Consider the following 22675-nt stretch of genomic DNA (forward strand, 5'->3'; position numbering starts at 1 on the left):
AAGGAGTCGAATATTGTTCAATGCGTACCTCGTAGAGTTCGCGATTTCATATGACTGTATCACCAACATCTATAAATGTTTGTTACATTGCGTCGTAAAAACCTGTTATTTGATTTCTATCGTTAAATCAGTATATGTTCAATTTCAAATTTCAGTGTATTATATACCTGCGGAACCGTACACTAGAGCAAAACTAAGCTATACCAGTAGGAAAAAATGCAATGCTTTGGTAGAGTTATGGTCTTGAATAGAAAAAGTTGACCTAAGATTTTTATTTAAAGAAAACACCATTTTTTGCGCATGATTGTTATATAAGTCGTAATCGAAAATTAACCGTTGCATACTGTAACTAGTAGAGGCCTGTGTTTTAAACGTTCCCCTAGCAAAAGAAGCAGTGGGTCTTACTTTTAACGCCAGCCTTTTACTGGATACAGCTTTGAAGCGAATTATTCGACTGAATAATTTAGATATGGTAAGAGCCAGTTCATTATATGTCGGTATAAACACAGATCTATCGGTTAATGGGTGCGACATCTTAGACGATTTTAACAATATGATTAAAAAGCATTGTTGTTAGACATGTCAATATTCCCGTCAAATAGGTACCTTCGAGTTTTGTTTAGAAACGGCAACAATATATGGACTCCTCACAAATTCATCCCCATATTTGCGCTTCGCCCCACGTTCGCCCAAGATTTGCTTCGGCAGAAAATCTGTTCTTTCAATTGGATGACTTCAAAAATTCTTATAGGATTTTTTTAGAGATATACGAGCTGGCGTCATTCAACTAGACTTAGGAGCTGACAAGAGTATTCGATAGCATCTTTGACCGAACGCTTTAGTAAATAGCATTCGTAAAGTAATATCATATACTCTATATGCTGTAAGGGCTGATGTTATTCAACTAAAAGTGAAAAATGCGAAAGGAAATTTGAACTGGATGCGCCAACTCGAAATACTCTTGGGGGTACATCTTTACGTCCGTAAATAGTTTGCGGCTGGCAAACAGGGTAAACTACCACACTATAGATTGCGCTGTTCGTGCAGGAGTCACTGAAAAGGCGTTTGCTAACGAAAAGATCAGGGGCTATCTTTCACATCATAAGGGATTTCTTCTCATGCCGGACTTCCTTCACAGAACGGCCTTGATGAAGGTGCCTTGGCCTAATTTGGCTACTTCGTTTTAGCTTAACTATAATAGTCACTTTGGTGTCACAATCTTCATACGTGAGTACGCGTATGCTCTCGATTTGTCCGGCAAACTTAGTAGATTCATATACGAAGGCTTTACTTGTATTAGAATTATTAAGAACGGTGTTGGATATTTTGTGCACTAGCTTTAAGACGACTAGAGATTGCCTCAAATTGTTATTGTTTAATGATGCCGAAGCGACGCCAACGGCGCCATCTGGTTTCATAGAGGAGTTTAGAACAATGACATGGTGATCATAAAACGTGTCCTCCTTTTTTGACGCGCTAAAGTTAGGATCCTGATTGCTCGTAATTGTAAAATAACGTAAAACTTGTTGACATACAACTGTGAAAATACTAGTAATACCGAAACTGTCTTTTCAGATTATACTTGACAGTAAATTATTGTAAAATATGTTTTTAATCACACTTGTGTAATCATCTACCAATTTTTACATTGGTGTAGTTATCCGATGATTCTTGAATGCCCGCTAATTTGACTACGGACAGCAGCGCCATGATCGTCGTTGTGTTATTTTCAGATATCGGTATCGGATGCAGAGCGCTTAAGAAATGAAATGCAGCTGTTGTAAAAGATGTAACTCGTAACCAGTGCGAAAATAGATTAATATATCTGCTGCTCTTACTGAGTATTTTTAGCAAAAGAAAGCCTATCATAAAATGAGACACTACCTGACAGCACTTTTCAGCATTCTTTAACAATTCCGTATAGGTTCTAAATTCTTTTTTATCACAGAAATATAGTTATTGTAATTTTGGCCTGATAAACGTTAGTGGGAAGACGTACAGTGAAAAAATTGTAATTATTCATTCTGAGCAGAAGCCATGTGAAGCAATTTTTGTCTTGCCTTCAAATGGCGTACTAACCTCAATCAAATGTAGAGAAGCGTAGCTCATATCAGCCTCGTACGTATTGGAACGGCTTGTTAGAACAGCTTCAGGCCTAGCTTTGAAACAACAGTGAGGGGAAAAGTCAAGAACATGGTTACATAAGGGCTCAGCCCTTTTGGATCTGCCCTCATATTTAAATAGCTCGATTTATTTTAACTATAGACGTCCCGCCCTCGAAAATCGTCCGTAGTCATAGCCTTGAACCCGTATGACTTGACTGACAGGTAACGGCGCCTCTGTTCCGTTTGTCATTCATTCTGCAGTTTTACTCACGCACGTTCCCGTATTACATTAATCCCGTGTTTTTCTTAGGGAGTGATATAACCATTATAGAAAATTTTCCGATATACATATAACGATCACATTGTCTTTGTTATAATACACACAATAATGATAGTTATACATTATTTTTTTTTGTTTATCCATACAAATTGCAAAATATGTTATGAGGGCGAGAAGACCGTTGAAAGTTTGTTGTCGTTACATGCCCTCGTAACTGTGAGAAGATGCATTTTATTGAGCTAAGTTATTGAGCCACACTTCCGTCTTTCCTTGTATCTGTACAAGAAATCATCTATTGTAGATAGTTTGTACTTTGTACCGTAACACTATCTTGCAAGTTGTCACCTATGTAAGCCTTGCCTTAGCAAAATCTATGTACGTCTTTGTGTACAATCATACGTACAGGGCCTTAAGAGAGATCTCCCTTTCTAGAACTCTCCTTCCCGTTGATGAATAATTACAATTGAATTATACCTTTTGGTCGGTATAGCTTTGTAGCGTCGAAAAGAAGTAGACGTTGTCGGACTGCCCAAAACGCGTCATATTCTTCTAGTACTCGTTTGCTGTTTTAAAACATTGCACAGTAAAGCAATATATTTAACTAAGAAGCCTTGAGCTTCATCTGAACAAATTCGCTTTCATCGTTGAGGTGACGTTGGAGTCGAAACGTTTCAGGCTTATCAAAATGTGTAATACTTGAATAAGAACAATATTAATGGTAATAGTGTCGCTAGCAGATACTTGGTAAGCGGCATCCTTGCGGATATATAGCATCTCTTCCTTAGAATATGCTAACTATTCGTACGTCGGGGTCGATGTTGTCCGTAGCAAGAGTATCCAGTAGCGTTACATGAAAGCTTTGCTTGAGTGCCTTTTCTCAAAATGTATTAATTAAAAATCATATACTCAAAGTAAAACTTCTATCAAGTCGATTTAATCAATGATGCATTTTTGATTCCCGGCTGATCGTTGTCGTTACTCTATAATGGGGTACACGATGCTTTGTAAGACCAAAAAAATATGGTAATTTTTCGAATATTGAGGTTAACCTTTTTCCGTGACTTCATTTAACGAAGAGCATTAATAGGATCGCGGGACTTCGCCTCGACATCAACTTTGGTATCAAGGTATTCCAAACCCGTCAATATGGAAACAAATGTAAACTAGAGAAGAATGCTAAGCGATATTCAGCACAAGATGCCTCTCTTCCGGTAACTTCGTTTAGGTACCTATTTGGCATCCTTTCACCAAACTTTAGTCGTGTGCTTTCTAAAAATTACCCGTAGAGTAGGCTTTCTTCGCAGTTTCATCTGTAACCCTCGTATTTCTCCACCTCCACGACCCTTTCCTCATTTTTCGAGGGGAACCCTATGAATTGCCTTTTTACTTAGTTTACAGTACGCTTGCCAATTAACAAAATCTCAGTTCGCGTTTTCATGAAAAAAAAGGATGCCTTTCATTAACGAGAGCCGTTGTTAATGAATCGGTTAGGCTGTTTACTGGACATCATAGGTAGCGGTTAATTGCGGATGACATCTTCTTCGATAACCAATCCTGATTTACTTGAGCGCGTTCTGAAGACGCATCAGGTGCTTGTGTCAAAAATAAATGGTATGCCGACTGAAACAGCAGCTGTGAAAATAGAGTCATGGAGATGCAGAAGAATTGAAATAGAATGGTACTTCGTAACAAATGGCAAAACGATTTTTTCATAAGTAACAAAATTTAAAGCAAATAGTCTCGAAGCAGGAGACCGGCAATTGCTCACTAGATCATTTTTTTTTATTTTCAGAGGATAGTGCTGAAAAAATGTCGGTAAATACACTCGAAGCTGTTTTTTACTCTTTTTTAAACTTTATAAAGATAACGCTATACTGTCAAAACAATTTCTATGCTAAGTAGGACCTTTGCTTTGCTCGTTCCAGGATTCTATAGTTTGTAGAATTTTATGTAAAAGCGGAATACGTAGTCGTTGAAGAAAAAATTAAAAGAAGGTTACCTTCGATCAAATGTAGCAGCGCCCGTTATATTCAAACAACCGTACCTGCCTGACTTATTGTCTGCGCCTTATGGGGAGAACACAAGCCATACACGCTTTGCAATCACTCCTAGTTCAGAAGATCTATTGAACTTTAACGATATTTTAATACTACTTTTATTCTTTCGAAAACAATATGCGAACACGATACAATTTTACGTATCTACGGTATTTGCTGTGCCTATTATTAACAAACGTCGTGTTACGCAATTTACTACTATCAATTCAAGGTAGAGAATTACTGTAGCTTGATTTGTATACTCATTATAAATCGTTCTTGTTTATTTACATACACTTTTCTATGGCATTTACATTCGCTCGATGCGCATTTTTCAAGCTATATAGCTACGTATTTTTTTGGTATCATAATTTTTCTCATCATCAACCGTGTCTACAGTAAAGCTGTTATTCAAATAATACAATGCATATAGTATCTAAGTTCACATAATACATTGCATATAAAAACAGAATATTAACAACATAATTTACAAATATTTCAAGTTTTACGCCGTCTGGTGTTGAACAATAAGTTAAAATAATCTATCATTCAATTCATGGCTAATACATCTTTGTACAAGATACGTAGGTCTGATGACAACGATCGACGAGCGTCAGGTTAACGAATTGTCTATTTCACGATGCCGAAACTGCTTTGTACATATGAAATAGACATGCCTCTTTTTCCTTTTTATAAGACGTCTTCTATTAAGTATGGCTCTATATAAGAAAATCTATAACATATACTATTAGTTACACCCTGCAGGGGCTTGGGAAGAATAGCCGGGACGATTTCTGGGGCTGAATAAACAGACTTATATGACAGCCGTTCCAAGTCGTATTTTTGCCAGTACATCCCTAGCCGCTTCCCATGATACTATTCTCCTTGCTGACCTACAATTCCGCCGGATAGAGCCCGATCACTAAACTGTTGATTGTGCTGTCCATAGTACCGCCGCTGCCCTAAGGAGCAGTCGGAATTTGGTTTCATTGCATGTAACAATTGACACTTGGCTACCCTATTTAAGGGTGCGCACCTCATCTTCCTTACCTTGTCAAATATGGATGATATTTGGAAAAATCCTGTAGCTTTTTCACTGGTGTTCTCCGCACTTTCGGCTGAATTACCATTTGTCGATATTAGCCTAGAAGTGTCATATTTGTTAATAATTTATATCTATACAGTTTAAACCTTTTAGAATATTATATATAAGGAGCTATGTTCACAGCACGGGCAACGGTAAAAAAGAAAGAAATCACAGAAGAAAGAAATTGAATTTATTATAATATTAGCATTTCGTCTCCCAATGGAAAGCCAAAATTGAACTTTTAGTTATTTTAGAGTTAAGTAGACATCTTTACCGAAGTAATGGGTTCTTTTTTCTTTCCCGCCGATGTTTTTTGCCTGCGAATGCGTTCGATTTCGTGGCTTCTAATGCCCGTACTGCCGATACTTCCACCAAAGCACCCTTCCATGCCGAAGTTTATTCCACGTTCAACACAAATCGGGAACTTGGCCGAAACCAGATCTTGCTGCGCTGAAGACCAGCACCCGAACCTGCTCCATTAAAGTTTGGAGTTCCACTGTCATCTGAGTCCGCTTCATTGAAGTTCGGAACTCCGTCAGGGCTTGAACCTGTTCCACTGAGATTTGGTGCTCCATCGGCACCTGAGCGTGCTCCGTTGAATTTTGGAACTCCGGCGAGGCCTGAACCTGCCTCATTTAAGTTTGGTTCGCCATTAGCGCCTAAGCCTGCTTTGTTAAAATTTGGAAATACTCCGTCAGAGGTGGCACAATCTGGCACTCGAGACCCAGATTTCTTTGGCGAATCGGACTTCTGATCAGAAGTAGCGTATAGCAACTCTGGAGGTTAGTGGATACGTCCAACGGTGGATCATAATGATGAAAATACGGATCTGAAAGACACAATAACTAGTTATTTAAAGTAAAAATGTACAATTTTTTGATTTTGTGAAAAATAATTTATATTAATTATATATTAAATATTTGTCTGTCAAAAAACTATTGAAAGAATTGACTATTCATGCAGTGTCCCTGCCCGCCAGCTGGATGCAATCATTTGTTTTAGATTAAGGTTTTGAGATAACCGAGAAGTTTCAGCACACCAAAACAATCCATGAATTTGATCCCATCTCATATGAATACTATGTACTCTGTTAGCGGGTCAAAAGGTTTCCACGCTGATCCTCGTCTTCCAAGAGTGTCCCACAGCTTCCAGTCCTTGAGACCCTTAGGATGCTGCTACGGAAGCCACGAAGTGCGCGCTCAGATTCGTACCTACACATCGCCCACGCGTGTTTCTTCGACATATCAGCATACTGGTAGTATCTTTTCTTCTTCGAAAACTCTCTCCTCGTTCTCAGGCCGCCAACAATTCCATATTTTAGGTTAATGTGCATTAGCCTTCGTGTACAACTTTACGACCAATCGGGAAGTGAATAGGAAAGACATAATTTTTTCAAGATGATGCCTATTTCTGCACTGAATATAAGTGAAGCTGAAAACCCCAACTTCGCTTACATGGTTGGGTATGAAATGTATGCATGCTTATTAAATGAAACTTTGAATCTAAACGTATAAAGACGCATCTTTTTTGCTAAGTGTATTTATAATACCGTATCAAGGACATGACCTTTTTTTTGTTAAACTTGGTGAATTGGACTTAAATTCTCGTATTCCATGCTTCAACCTTGTCTCTCGTGCAACGGTCCTTGTTTCTCACCATAGTAGGTATCATTTATTTACACAGGTGACATAAATGCCGTATAGAAATATATGTAAAGTACCAACTGAGCCAAATAATCTTTCTGACGGGCTCCTTTGCGTGTTCCTTATGGTCGTTTTCCACTTCGATGTTTGCGTGGGCATTTGGCAAATAGCTTTGGGAAAATGGCCTTCTTTTTTTTGGAGGTTAAGGGCAAATGCATTATGCAGACCGGACATCATTGACTGTGCTTTGTCCGGTACTGTGGGACTCTCACCCACTAAACCCTGGACCCCTTTATCAGCTTGGGCCATGGTTCGATATATGTTTGATATTACTTCGAAACCATGACTTGCAGGAACGGTCATTTCATCTTCCTTCCCTTTGAGCCGTTCCAGTCCATCCTCCATTCTGGCTTTCCTCCTGACTGTAAACTCTAGATCTCAAGGGTGGCCGTTCTCCCTGTACTTCCGCTAATTCCAGTTGTTGTGCATCGGGCCCATGAATGTTTCGGGTATGCCCTTCATCTATTCTCTTACGCCTCTTCCTTTCTAGTTGTTCTTTTCTTTTCATCATATCGTCAAAGAAAGCCGTAACTTTGGCCCAGTTCGTCCTGTCCTTTATCATCATATCCACCATCTCCTTAGCACTGCTCTTTGTTAGTACTTCCCTGCGTACCTGTTTGTCTCTGAGCACGTTAAGTGCCTGGCAGTGAGGTAGAGTGTGTTCTACTCCGTCCTCCATGCCCGACTCGCAGAGCACACAGATGTCCACTTGCGTTTTGCCAATCTTTGTCATGTATGTCTGGAACTGTCCATGTCCCGACAAAACTTGGCAGGGTAATATGTTAGCTCTCCCTGACTACTGCTATACCATTTTCTGACATCTGGTATTAGATGTCGGGTCCAGCTGCCAGGAGGTTCTCCTCCTCCGTAAGTGCGTGGATTTTCCCATTGCTGCTGCCATTTACTCATTGTATCCTCCCTTGCCCTTATGTTTTGGGAAAATGGCTACGTGTGGATGCCCGCGCTTAACTTGACCTTGGTCTTAGATTTCTTCTTCTTCACCTGCACAGCGACAAGTTACAAACTTATCAAGAGTCTGCGTGCAAGTTATGACGGATTTCGTTAGACCGGCTTCTAGATACGAATTAGCGAGAAGTAAGCTCTACTGTTCAAAAAGCAATGAATCAGCAGCCTTATATCATTGTCGTATTCCGACACTTCAAACAGAATCGAAGAGGACATTGTCCGGCATATTATGCAACGTATAGGGATTGATTTCACGTCCTTGACGAGCATCGGCGTTCTTTTCTTCCTGTACTCACTGTTTTTTCTTTGCATCGTCGTCATCAGCGTCTTTGAGGATGTGGTCTACGAGGTCCCCAATCGCTCTCTTCGCACATGGGCCATCGCTCTGGAATAGCGAAGAAGTAGTAAAACACGGAGGGAGTGAGAGAGAATCACTTCAAAACTAACAGATAATCATATGACAAAAAAGCTTTATTATGTTATTGCCAAAGAAGTAAGCCAATTTTACTATGTGATTACCTCGAGCTGAAGAAGGACAGCCGGAGTCGCTGGTTCAAGCCCCGCCACCCACGGACATGTAGTGCACCACCGACGTGATTAAATAAAGAAACAACGAATATGTTATCACTACAATGCATAAAAAGCATCTTAATATTACACTTACGCTTATTTAGTTGGTAAGCGCTAGCCGCTTTCTACAAACGAATCGAACAATTATGTATGTTTTTAATAGTAAAGATAACATTTTATTTAATGTCTGACCGTAGAAGCTCCGTCGTTTATTGAGTACCCCTTCTAGAAGTCTCAGGGAGCTAGTTTGTATGTAAACGTGCTCCCATCGAATATTTAAATGGCCGAGACACAAACACCAAGTAGGTCTCTAATAAACTAAAAGACTGCTACCGACTAAATTACGCTGTTTTTCTGCTTTACTACCGAAAAGCTAAGCATAAGGCCACAGACAATGCCTATTACTATTTCGTGCTAGTTGACGTTAGGCCTATGGTAGCATACTGATCATTTGCTCAATCTTGAAGGTAACTCCTTTACAACTGAAAAAGATCTCACTGAAAGAGCCTTGCTCGACAACCAAAGGCACATTTAGTTTGAGATAACGCGGCTAAGTTACTGTGCTTGTAGAACCAACTTGATTGTTCAGATAATCTGTAATTATTTTTATTCTTTCTACATCAGACTTGCAAGGGAGTATTATTTTAGCTTATAACTGTTGTCAGTAACCCGTTAACTGCAGTCGTAAAATAAATATTTTTCTCGTTACACGTCCATTGAACGATCGGAGCCATGGCTGTCGCCCGATTCTCTTGTTCATTTACTCTCGATGACCTTTGACAAGCTCAGTAAACAACTGCTATAAACGTTGTCTGATATGCCAAAGATGTAACTGAGAATCGTCGAAATTGAATGCAATTACCTGTCCCCTCCAGTCGTTGAGGGCAGAGCTCAGCTCCTGCTATCCACCTTCGCTTCGTGTGACGGAACGCTCCCGGTAGCGACAACGCGCCCGATCTATAGGACAAGGGTACCGACTAATGCAATGAGCGAACTGCAGATCGCATTCGCAAAGCTGCTGACCGCAGCCAGTATAGGGACCAAACGAATCGCTTAAGGCTGTAGATGAAGTGGACGCATAAGTTGAGTACAGGTTTAGCCAAGTATTGCTCATTATAGTAATGTTTCACCTAGTAAGTTTGTATGCATCAAACGTATCTTCCCCGTGATGGCCTGAATTTCCCTGTGACACTTGAACATATGTAATGTCATAAATTCGAACTTGCGCGTAGGTACATTACTAGTTAGTTTGCATTTAGTGCTATCCTGTGTGTACTCGGACGTGTTTTTACCTACAAACATGAAATAGAACAAACTAAATGCTTTTTCATTTTATCACTTCACTTTTTCCATGTAGATCCTAGTTGAATAAGCAATTTTTCGAGATTCCTTTTCTCAAACTGACGCTCAGTTAATATCCTTACTGCAATAAGCGAATCCCGATCCGGTGCAGTGCCAATAGTACGGAAGCAAATATGTCGATAGATGCGAACAGTGCGTCGCTGAGTAACACCAGTCATGCTCGAGACAACACCTGCTTCATAATAATAGAAGTGATAACCAAGAAAGATTCGTGCAAAACAATATTTATATATGAAAATAATCAGAGTCTTAGATAACGTCTCAAGATATTAGGCATACATCTCTGGATTGGCGAAAGTTTGTCGTAAAATCGTTACTAGCGGATACGGCTTAGGTTTGTATTTGCAAGGTTATAGGACATAGATGAGGACCTTTCAAATTGCTACCTATTTGATATCTGTCTTCAACCACATACAGCTGGTAGCATATTCAGCAGGAGAGCAAAGCAGGAGGGGGAAGCCGACGTCAATCTAACAAACAAAGCTATATCTATACAACGTATGTTGCTTTTATTTGTCCTCAATTTGAATTCTAAGTATCATCCTTAAGCGTCAGTCCACAATTTATGCAGCTGAATAGTGGCATTTGCAAAAAAATGCTCATGCGAAATGTTGTTATGTGGTAGCTCTTATGATCTACCTCACAAAAATGGGTTCGAGTCAGTGAACTGAATAATTGCATTACAATCGACCACAAACCCACTTTGTCTCGCTTACGCTGATTTGGGTCTACCTCTAAGCAGTACCTCCATGTCAGTTAGACAAACCTTTGACTCAACGATCTGTCTATTATGTTTTTAAACTTAAATTGACCTGGTCAAGTAGCGAGATATTGTTTCTCTACTAGAAAGGATGTAATATCTAACAATACGACTGACAGAAACTCAACAATGAACTCACATATCGATGGGATCCACCGGGGCTCCATCGCCCAGATATCCGCAAAAACACCCATAGCCGTGAAATGAGAGTGGACTACATCCAGTCACACACTTCAACATGGAGGCAAGCTGAAGAACTGAACGCCGACGCCTAGACACTCGAAGCCGCGAGGAAGTATCAACGATAATTATTGAGCTGCCATTGTCGCGTTTTCCGCTGCCATAAACATGCGTGCCATCAACTGAAATAAGGGCTCTGCATGTTCGATTATACTTAACAGCGAACAGCGAAGAAATAGTAGTAATTGGAAAATATTGTTGCTATAATGTTGCCGTTAATTGTGTGCTAGTTTGCTAACTATTAATTGGCCCCATACGAATAGCTTCAGACTTAAAGCACAGCTTCGCACGAGTTCCGATGCTCTATTTCAGAACAAACTCTAGCCCTGAACGTCATCTACTACTAGGTCGGCGGTGAGATATGGAAACGAGTCGCGTGGAACTTGGTGCACGATAAGTCGCATGACGAAACAACTGAAAGTTCATGCCAACTTGACAGAAGTTTGCCTGTTAATAACCTTACTTTGCGATGATTGCTGGCTGAGCTGCTGTTCCTTGCCTAAATGTGATTCCTTTTTTAGCGTTTTTCTATAATCTGCCGATGACTGCTTCAATTTCACGCTGGCTCTTCCGTTCGGCAGTGTTCCTTAAAACAAAAGAAACATTTTTTTCAACGCTGGTCTTGTGTGAACGATATTTGCAAGATATTCACACATCGTATTCTCAAAGTATCCACTCCCGTTTAAATTCGCTTAACAGGTTCTCACTAGATATGCACGTAACGTGTAGGAGTCTCCGTTTACTCTAGTTTTCCGACGATTACCTTGAGAACGGTAAAGCCTAGAAAAAATTGAAAAACTTCGCTATAAAACTGTCAGGCTACTACGCTATAAGGCTTCCATCAAGTTACATCTTTACAATTTGCTCTTAAATTTCACTTTCTCGAGTTTTTAAATTAATTGACGCAGTTATTCTCAAATCACTCTGTAGATATGTTTATTTTCTGAAAATTTTTCAGCTTCCTGAGAAATTTTGTTAGCCTAACACCGACATGTTCCCCTTTTGTTGTTAAGCCAACACGTGTAGAAGAACATTCGTTCGCGATATATCACACTCAGGGTCGGTATTACGGCATCGTTTCGGTTCACACAATCCTCTAATGAAGTCCATGTTCACCAATTTATTTTCCTGCAGTATTATTATAACTACAAATTTACTAAGATATCTGTTTTATGCGTCGTCACCGTTTAATCTATACTCTTTGGCAATCAGGGACATTTCTATAGTCTTTTTATAGCGCCGCGCCCGAACAGTTTACAATGAACGATGCAAGACAAGCCTATCCCTGTCCCGCTTACTTGAATAGAGCCCATCGCTAGTGGGAAAAGTAGTAAGTTCTGTTACATAATAAATACAACAGCCTTAAATGAGCCGGTCAATGTAGGGTGAAGCTATTTGTTTGTTACCAATCTGACATGCTTATTTGGTTAACTCGAAGTCGATCCCGATGACCGAGACGTGCCCGTCCCATACGTAATTGTTGTTAAGTGTCATTTCCATTGACGAAATGGCGTTTGTTTGCTCGTTGAAGAGAGCTGAAACGATCTGAGTTAAATGATTAGGCACCCAGCTATTTTATTATCTATTCTATTAATTACTAGCTTTCTCTAATGTGGAACAAGGACACACATGGGGGCAAACATTAATGATACTTAGATACAGCTTCACACCACTTAATGTTTGTAGTTGCAAACATATTCAGGAGCGACTGTAGGACAGAGCAAAAACGCACCACAGTAAGGGTAATAGCTTGAGTCACCAATTTAGTTTATGAGAACAGGGAGGCACTTAATTAAACAAGTAAACGCCAATAAATGCCCTGATGAACCCCTGTCCATATAGCTCTTCCATAGATAATGTAATACTTGTTGTTTACAGATTTGAACACTGTATTAAGGAACATTGTGGCTTTCACTAGCATGTTGAAGCACACAGTTGATAAGCTTCTGCTACTTGGGACATAGCTAATGCAGTGGGCTCGGAGTACCTGTCCTGCTTCAGATTGACATATTGTACGTATGCGCATTCGCTTTTAGCCCTCATGCCCATAGTATCCATAAGAAAGCCTCCAAAGGAAAAATAGGTGTGTCATTGTAGGACAGACTAGAAGGTTACTGGTCTTCTGCAAAAACGGTTGCGAATCAACGCAATCAAGGCTCACAAAACGTATCCCATATTGTAAGTTTTGATTGAATTATACAAGATTTTTAATAAGCGCCATGTTTTCCATTAGTAATAAAAAAAAGAGGTTACATGCGCTGGCGTATGAGCCCTACTCGTTATGACAATGCCTATTGCCGTCGTAAAATTCATAAAGCTTAAAAATAGAACGCTTCTAACTCCGAAGTCCTGTTGCTAATGGGTTTGGCATTTTTACTCCAGAACTTCAATAGATATGAGGTTAGTTCGAGACCATGGATCTGTGCATTTAACTATCTATCGCAGCGACTAGCAACTGGACTTGCGAAACACAAGCAAATCAACGCAAAGAGAGTTGCGACATTTCGATGAACGATAGCGTAAAATGTCATTTAAAAATGTCCTTCAACTTAGACCCATCTATTTTTCGGCCATATGCCTTCTTTTCCAGTATCTCCCGTTCAGATATGAATCGTACGGCGTCACATCGGCTACCTAAACAGAATAATTTCACATTGCGCTCATCTGTCAATAAACTCCATCATATATCTGGATGCTCAACACAGAACACGTCTCACAGATCTGTGCAACGCAATCGAAATAGGACTAAACGCATCGCCCAGTTATCTGAAATAGGAAAATGCACAATAAAACTACAGAGTATTTGACCAGTAGATACATGTTTAACCGGATATGACTCAGTTTGAATGTTTTTATTGGTTTACGTATATATGTATATTCAGATCCCACCCGTTCTTATTCGAAATAGCTCTCGTAATCAAGCTAACGTCTCTTATTCTTTATGCCTTTTTCGATGTTATTACAAGGTCTTTTTGGAATTCTTTGCCCTTTGTTGAAGTAGAATAAGGCAATGCGAAGGTTTCAGGCTTTCCTCTCTCACAAAGCTTCACCGGTGAGTTCATCGTTCCTTCCTGCATATTTCTAAAAAGCTTTTTCTTTGCATTTCTATTATCTCCAATAGATAGCAATCCGCTCCCATCTTACCAATAAACACGTAATGTTTTTACATCGACGGTACCGTCGCCTGAGGGTTAATCCTAATAGAGTGCTTTAAGTAATAAATGCTAGCTCTTAAGTTTCTTATGCTTCGACCATCGGAATATAATTGACTCATATCTTCCTTTATAGTACTTAATGCTCGACAATCAGGAGGAATGAACAGCTTTCACGCGATAGGGTCATGCTCCGTTGAAGTCGGCTGGTGAAGACAAATTGCTTTTTTTCCCTTTGTTTTTTGATTGAGTTAAACGGATCTAAAATTACTAGCCCCTGGTTAGTTTGTGATTCCGCTAACATGGACCCATCCTATGAGCAACGTGCTCCAGACAAATAGACGGGCGACGACTTCGAACAATGCATCACCTACACGACAGTGAAGTAATCCGTGGAGAGAGTAAATGATTAGCGAAGAATCGATATATTTAATGGACAGAATAAAATTCAAACAAAAGGTGTCAGGGTTTTTACGACTTTTGAAGTTAGTAAAATGTATCAAAACGTTATAATGAATACGGCAGTTTCTCAAAGTGCTCGAAGGACATAATATGCTAGCGTAAATATCCGCAACGCCGATGTATATAATCAAATACTATCTCACAGATATAATCAAGGAACGTTTGCATCGAGAAGAATAAATTAGGTTGTTCTATTTATGTGATCGATTAAAAATTAGAGTTTGGTCATCATGGTCGGTTTGCTGATTATATAAAGCCCTATGCATCTTATCTCTACGTTTCCTTTTACACATTTAGCTTCTATAGTATGTATGTATTTTTCTTCCGATTTCTTCTTGATAATGCAATTCGCCGAGGCACTAGAGCACATTTACCTTAAACAAACAAATTTGTTAAGGGGCATATAGAACGTCGAATACACTCACGGGCGTAGTATGTATGAAGAATCTGTATTTAACGAAAAATATTTTCAGATGGGTTTCAGTCCACGAAATCGTGTTCAACAAAATGAAAAGGAAAAATAGGACAACAAACAGCACGAATTCATTTCAAACATTCATTGTATGGAAAGTCTAAAGGTTTCTAGTTGTCCTACATCAACGTAAAGAAGAAGATACGTCACCACGTTAAGTTCACTGATCCTGATGCTGTTTGTATGCAGCGCAGTACAAAAGAGATAAACCTCCATTTTTCTTGGCTGATTCTCATATATGTATATTAAACTACTAAATAAGTTTTATTTTGTAATTTTACTCACATTGTCGCCATTAGTCAGCCATTATGTTTGCTCTTCTATTAGCTCTTCATCTATTAGCGCGTAAAAGTTTTTCGATATATTCTGATAAATATAGCTTTAGAATATATGCTTTACTTTTTGTCATGTAACTATCCCTCTCTGCCTCTGTTATTTTTACAATTACTTATCAGTATTTCTTTAAGGTGTAACATTAACAGCGTAATTTGTTTGCGTTTCATAGTAGATTCATATAATTGTTTATTTTATAGGATGACTATATGTGTTCATTCATTTCGTATGTAAAGGTCGTGAAAATATCTTGATCATCCGTGTTTCGGCAGCATTAATTGGCTCATTTCATATATTTTTAAGACTGTTTTAGATCTATTGTTGTATCTTGTAGTAATTTTAAGCTTTTCACGATCATACACGAGTTTCGTTTGTGAGATGACACACGACCTACCACTGCCAATACACCCTTCCAGACGAAAGAATATGGGTCTTATTTATCTATGAAGTACAGCAAAACCGGCTGGATCATCTTCTAATTTATTTGAAATGGAAATTAATCATTCTGGGTTTCTAAGCTTAGTGGCAAATCGACTTACAGAATAAGGTTTTTCGTTTTTTATTAATTAAACGATTTTTCTCGATGCTAAAAACCATCAACCTATTTGTTGTGGCTTATATCATTATATACATATGCCATAGCGATCCTAAACAAATGAAGACGATTGTAGGCTATTCGGGGCTCCTATAACAATACGTCTAATTTACTTCCAACCGTGCATGTGAACCCGACTTTACTTTATTCTAATCCGATTCTCTCAATTTCAGTACCTGTCTTCATTTGCCCTTCATAAGTATTATACAATGTACGTTAAGGCTTCTGCCTTAAAATCTGAGAAAAAAAGTGAATAGTTTAATTGTACATCTGGCATTGCTGTTAGGCAGTGCTTCAGACGGCCGGTTCCTAGAAACACAAAACGATTACGGTTACGCTATTTTTTTTTCTAACTTACACTCCTACGTAGCCTTAAATTTCGCAGATGAGCACGTTATCACTGCACCGTCACGGAGTCAAGGTCCTGACAATTTAAAATTAGGTAAATCCATCCCATTCACACGTCTTTCTCGCTGGGTACCACAAACAATGTTAGCCGCTATTTAAAACTATGCGAGTCTCTAATTGATATCCCACGAATTGTTAATTGCAATCTTATTACACTATTATCTTATGATCTGTTCTATTATCATGACGCACTGAAACTTATGCACCTTCTATGTAAAACAATTTGCTTCAATCTCGCTTTTTTGCCCTCCACCTTTTTAGCAATATTTTACTGTAGTAATGCATTCACGTGAGACCAGTAATTGTTACGTACACGAAATGGCTCAGGGCGACACTCAGATGGAAATTTTCAGTAGCGATCTTTTCTCGCCATCGCCTGTTAATTCACTTACCCATCATTTCTCTTTTCGCAGGCGATGATTTTTTTAGGCTTATCTATTTCTTTGATAGATAAGGCTAAACTAGAGACAAAAAGGTCAATTTTAGAAGCGTCGGTGGAGGGTTAACGTCTCGGACAAGTCGAAGCTGAAAAAATCCACCAGTCGGCCGAGTGGTAGTCTACTTATGCTTGCTGGAGGCTGACGCGACCTAACAGATTGGCCTTTCTTTTCACTTAACTCCTATGCTTAAGACTATGCTCAGCGCCAATAAAATAGACATGAAGCTTATCAATGTTCACTTATAGAATATCGTGCTTTATGATAAGAACGAATCTAGTTCGGGCTTTATCAGCACACTAAGGAAGCCTCACGTCTTAGTTACTCAGGGACAATACGACTGAGACTAGTGACAAACGTTAGGCCCCAATTGTCGTTTTCCAACGGTTTTAAAATAACGAGGAGCAGACGCAAAGGGAATATTGCTCACTCGGATTCGCAACGCTTTAATTACCGTTCTATGTGCGAAGCATGGTTGCCCGTAATTGGTATTTATCCAAATACCGCCTATTTTTCGAACTACTACTGTGCCATTTCGTGCATAATAACATTTAGTCGTAACATACAAAGTTTAGTGGATCGTGAATTATTATTCTGTACACACACGCACATCGAATATATCGTAGAATAAACACAAGGTCTCTCTATTTTATAGTAATCTATATGTCTTAAGTTCGTAATTAGAAGCCTTATTTTTTCGATTATCATAGATTATCTTCACTTGCTGACGAAAACCGTGTGCACCGGGTGGCAGATTTGACCAGCATTTAATTCTGCTGCCTTTAACAACAGCGTGGCCGACAATCGACTCCGCCGAAAGATAATTTAGTATGTTAGAGTCGTTGTATCGCCTTATTGAATGAACTTTTGCTCTGGCGTTAGTCAGAAATATAAGAAAAGCATGAGGCGAACAATGGAAATGAGCTAATTGAAAAAGAACAGCCAATGAAATTTCAAAGAAAGCAAAATTAAATAAAAATTATAACGTAGACTTTAGTAGGACAGCGTTTTCAAGTATAGCTTTGACCAGCAGCCGCGTAAACGGCCTAATATGCATCTGATTCTTCAAAGCAGAAATAAGGAGCTCTCCAGGTCTTTGTGGGCTTCCACCAGACACACACACACACACTCACTCACACACCGATAACGACACACGGTGCGCAAACGGCAGCACCAACGGCGACGAAGTGCATTACATCTCGTCGATTGAATCCTGGATCGTGCAGTTCAGCAGCTTCGAATAAGTTTCTAGCACAGCCTCGGGAAGCCCACTAGATCGTTTTGATTACAACAGGTCGATGCTCAATGGGATAACGAGGCCAAACAATGGAAGAGGATTTCAACGATTTAATCAATGCCCCTATGTTTGCTGGGCCGACAGACGCTTTCAGTGATCGCAGTGGATAGGAAACGACAAAAATAACAACAACACAGCAGGCAAGGAACAGTAAGAGCAAAATGGCAAAGAAGGCTGCGTGACATCGGCACACGACCTGACGCTGTTGCCTGCGCGTGATCGTTGCCATGATGCATAACGACGTAAAGAAAAAAGATCGAAGATAATTATTAACACATCCTAAACATATACGGTGGCAACAATAGACGTGGATAGGTAATGTACTGAATTATCGTCAGAACTAGCGATAACGCGGTATCATTGTATTGCGAAGGAAAGTATCTGTAGTTATTTTAAGAATTGCCAAGGATTTTGCGTAAATTTATGGCAAAGCATGAGAGAATATCTGCAGCAGACAATATATTGTACGTATAAAGCGTATATATAGCCAATCTTCATGCTTTAAAAGTTCTTACTTTCTTTTTACTCGTCTTTTTATTAAGTTATACTCTCCTGCTATTTCAACAGATGTAAAAGGAAAATCTCTCTTAAACTGGCGAGCAACTTTGTCTAAAATGTCAGGTGGTCCTTGCTTTCCGCCACATGTACATATGAAAATAGATTTGAAATTGATTCAAATAAATGTTTCGAGTTCTGGAGCCGGTGCTGCCGCGAAACGTCAGACGGTTGGCCCTCACCACAAGGTAAAATGTGCTGGCTTTGCCTTGTATCCAACCTGGACAACCTAGCTTATAACAAAAGCTTATAAAACGATGACCCGGTTGTACTCTACAGTATGAAACAAAAAGACAACAGAGGGCTGCGGGAAGTAACGAGCGGATAACTTAAGAACCTGCAACGGACCTCAGGGAACCTCTACAAGAGCTGTCGTTTGACACCGTATCACTGTAGGCATTCGGCTCGGTAGTTTACAGAGCGATTATAGAGGTGGCATTTTAGGCAAGGCGTTTTGAAATTCTTAAGGCTTATCGAAAAGAGTGTCGGAACAAAATTTATCGGACGCTCATGGTACATCACGCTGATGAGTCATATCTCGCGTATTTGCTAATTTTTTGAAATCTTGACGTTAAATATATGTTGTTATTTGTACGTTTCTTTTCAAAATTTTCTGCAAAGCGTCCTCATATATCTAGCTAGAATGTGTATCCTTTACCTCCATCACACGATTGGTATTTCAAACGTATATTAACTTGGACGGACAACACTTCACTTTCCGAATAGTATTAAGTTTTTGGCTATAGAAAAGACAATTACAAGTGTAGATAAGTAGATTGATCCATTAGCGTGTTACAGACGTATATCCCCAAACAGAACTCAACGCATACTGAAAATCCTACTCTAGCAACCATTCATTGAGTCTGTTTAACAATAGAATATATCGGAGGCTATAGAGTCAATTATGGGGAGCTTTTATACTTTCTAATAGTTTTGAATTATTGAATAGATCTATATATATATATATATATATATATATATATATATATATATATATGAAGCACTTTAAGTGAATACGCAAGCTGCAAGGCAGTGCTAATAACGAATCCTGATTCAATGGCAAACATGGTGCCGTAGACGAACAGAACAGTTTTTGTAGATGACTGAGCCTTATGCAGGGGCGGGTACTGCATAAACAAATAGGAAAGACAAAGACGAGCAGACAATGGGAAAAAATATGCAAGCTTTGCCCTTCAGCGATTAATGATAGCTCCTAACGGCTTTCGGATTATATAATACCAATCCTATTGTTGCCTTTATCAGGAACCCTTCGTATGTACTTCGGATGCGTCGAGATTTGTAAAGGCATTCATAAATAACAGTGACGTGTTCAATATTCATGATTCAAAGAAGCGTCGGCGGCATCATCGGCTCGAACAAACTAAGCATCTCTATCTAACGGAGCGTTTTCACTTCATCCATAACTTATATTATGTAATAAGTTTTCTTTCATTCACAGAATGAGGTTATATGCCAAGTTCCTGAGGCTTTTATGGGAATCAATTAGAAAGTGTTACACGAAACGTAGAAAATGACCTAAATACGATCAGTTACTTCATTCATGCATCATAGCTTACAGTATACATCAAACGGACATTGATAATCTGGTTATAAACTTGACGAGTTTCTCCAATGGTATAGGGGCTCATGGCCACAACACCCTACAGTATGTCCTAATTTAGAAGTCTAAAATAGGCATTTATGATAAACAGAAGTTCATAATAGGGTCAAGTGCGGCGAGCATCACTAGTTTAACAGGGTAATTACATTTACTGGAGTAGCAACCAGCACTATCGTAGCGCTCTAATTCATTATAGAGATACAACATTACATATATCGGATAGTCATATAGGAGGTAATCCTCATATATGGTGAATCGGATACATTCCGCAACAAGCTAGACAATCATCACACAACAGGGCAGTTGATGTAACCGTTGTTGTTTTAGCCTGAGATTGCGATTATTCATGTCGGCTTCGTCTTCGTATAAATTTGTTGTCCATACGACGAAATATTTACTTCTTCAAAAAGATCACTCGCCTGCGCCACAGTCTAACGGCCAATTGTAAGTTCTTAGCCTATACTGCGGTTCGCATGTCAGCGCCGACAAGGCGGGTCGGTCCGGAACGGATAGCAGCGTTTGCTTGAGGCATAAAACCGAACGCTATTTCAACCTGAAGCTGCATCCGACTGCACGGGCAAGTAGGGTGCCTTGTTCGGTCAATTACACACGAGAGAGACGTCGATAGAGGGCGAGGGTCGTAAGAAGATGACAGTTCTTCAAGTTAATTCGCTGCCGCTGACTTTTCACGCGCATCTTCGTTTTGTTCATAATCTTCTTTATCTTAGTAGGAACTTCAATAAACTAAAGTTGAGTGCACCTGACCCCAATGAATGACTTAATCACTTCGCTGGCTGACCACAGGTGGGATTGGTCAGTGAAGTTTTATGCCCAATCTTGAATCTCACTGTTTTTTAACACTCCGTCTATAGTAAATACCGATATGTTACGCCGTGTTAACGACTGTCTCGTATATATATATATATTCGGTGGAAGCAAAGAGTATCGTTAATGACCCACACTAGCTGGAATATTTAGGTCTGTTGCTTGAGTATGCATATAATAATAATAATAATAAGGGTTAACAATTAAGAATCACTGTGGCCTTGTAACTATAAATAAACTATATTAAAGGGCTTATAGTGTTAAGGTTTTCATAAACTTTGAAGTTCGTCACTAATATGTGACATGTTTCGTATAATTGCTTAACACTATAAGCTCTTCAATCATTTTAATAACGAGTTTGCTAAATCAGTTGATTGTTTTTTCCTTTTTGGCAGGCTTTTATATCTTGCACAGAAAGTTACCTCTCGTTTTGAAAAGTTTTTAAAAATTGCTTGCGTTTTTAAAGTATTATGTTTTCATTGTATTATCTGATATTAGTTCCATTTCAGAATAGATGTCGTACCGTATTGAATATATATGTGTTCAATTATCCGTATTTAGAATGATCGGCTTGAATAAATTATGCATATATTTTGCTATCTAAAATTTACCCCTTCTGTAAACAAAGCTAAAGGAAAAAAGGGAAAGTATAATCATTTATTTCGTCTTTACATTCATTATTTGGACGAACGAAGCCAAGGACAGATGCCAACGAATCATAATTACGATGGTGTAAGCAATTCTCAAGTTGCGGCCACTAGTTACTAGTAACTATAAGTATTAAATAAGCTGAGACAACATTTAAAACTTTCGCAAATCCCCTGCAGAACAGCAGGATTGGCAATTTTGACGACTTTCAAAACCTCGTCAATAGAATTTGTCCACCTTGCCAAATGTTGTTTGGACATTTATATAGTAGCATAGTAAACGTATTCAAATGTCATTCTCATTCAAACGATTTGATCAAAGGTGAAACTTCAGATGCAGCAGTGGCTGTTATGTACATAATCGCCTATTTCCGCAGCTCTATAAGCGGGCTTTACTTTTCGGTTGTGTCTTAACAGTATCTATTTCTATTATTTATATATAGGCTTAAGTTCGCTGTATATACGTGCGTCAAATAGTAGGATTTTCTCAAGGCTGCTACTCATTTATGCTTAAGTGATTCGTAGCTCTACATGGAATTGACAGTGATGGACGGTGGTACCACATTGCTATTTTATTTATGACAGACATTACGCAGAGTGTACTTACCTATAATCAGTACGAGTATGGCGCAAAGGTGCATGCTGGCCTGATAGAAGTGGGGCCACATTCTGGCTCTTGAGGGACGCCCACAAGTCCCTTACAGATTGCAAAAGGGGCACGATAGTAGTAAGATGATAGGGCGCATCAGGACACCGTAACTC

General features: G+C 39.1%; 1 protein-coding gene across 18 annotated transcripts; it reads right to left on the reverse strand.

The window, feature by feature from the left end:
* Nucleotides 1-64: 64 nt before the first annotated feature.
* Nucleotides 65-22660, reverse strand: LOC111249142 (uncharacterized). Of its 18 annotated transcripts, none has more exons than XM_086986420.1 (8): nucleotides 22521-22660; nucleotides 11573-11695; nucleotides 11009-11231; nucleotides 10172-10281; nucleotides 5783-6337; nucleotides 5472-5565; nucleotides 2080-2155; nucleotides 65-1756 (listed from the first exon to the last, which is right to left on the reverse strand). In XM_086986420.1, the coding sequence occupies exons 1-5, from the start codon at nucleotides 22579-22581 to the stop codon at nucleotides 6168-6170; spliced, it is 687 nt and encodes a 228-aa protein (XP_086842546.1). In that variant the 5' UTR covers nucleotides 22582-22660; the 3' UTR covers nucleotides 65-1756; nucleotides 2080-2155; nucleotides 5472-5565; nucleotides 5783-6167. The 18 variants fall into 18 exon arrangements, with proteins under 18 accessions (XP_086842546.1, XP_086842548.1, XP_086842545.1 ...); XM_086986422.1 differs by having other exon boundaries at nucleotides 2080-2159; XM_086986429.1 differs by lacking the exons at nucleotides 65-1756; nucleotides 2080-2155; nucleotides 5472-5565; nucleotides 11009-11231 and adding exons at nucleotides 7825-8213; nucleotides 8474-8562; nucleotides 8697-8725; nucleotides 9610-9704 and having other exon boundaries at nucleotides 6204-6337; nucleotides 10092-10281.
* Nucleotides 22661-22675: the final 15 nt, after the last annotated feature.

Source organism: Varroa destructor, unplaced genomic scaffold (genome assembly GCF_002443255.2).
Source record: "Varroa destructor unplaced genomic scaffold, Vdes_3.0 BEIS01000004.1, whole genome shotgun sequence".
NCBI lineage: Eukaryota > Metazoa > Arthropoda > Arachnida > Mesostigmata > Varroidae > Varroa > Varroa destructor.

Excerpts from the sequence above, each read along its gene's own strand:
- LOC111249142 (XM_086986420.1), bottom strand. The coding sequence starts at position 22,581 with ATGTGGCCCCACTTCTATCAGGCCAGCATGCACCTTTGCGCCATACTC. Across the intron at positions 11,232-11,572 it reads CAGCCAGCAATCATCGCAAA|TTGATGGCACGCATGTTTAT; the intron begins GTAAGGTTATTA and ends CCCTTATTTCAG. Across the intron at positions 6,338-10,171 it reads ATCGGGATTCGCTTATTGCA|ATCCGTATTTTCATCATTAT; the intron begins GTAAGGATATTA and ends TGTGTCTTTCAG.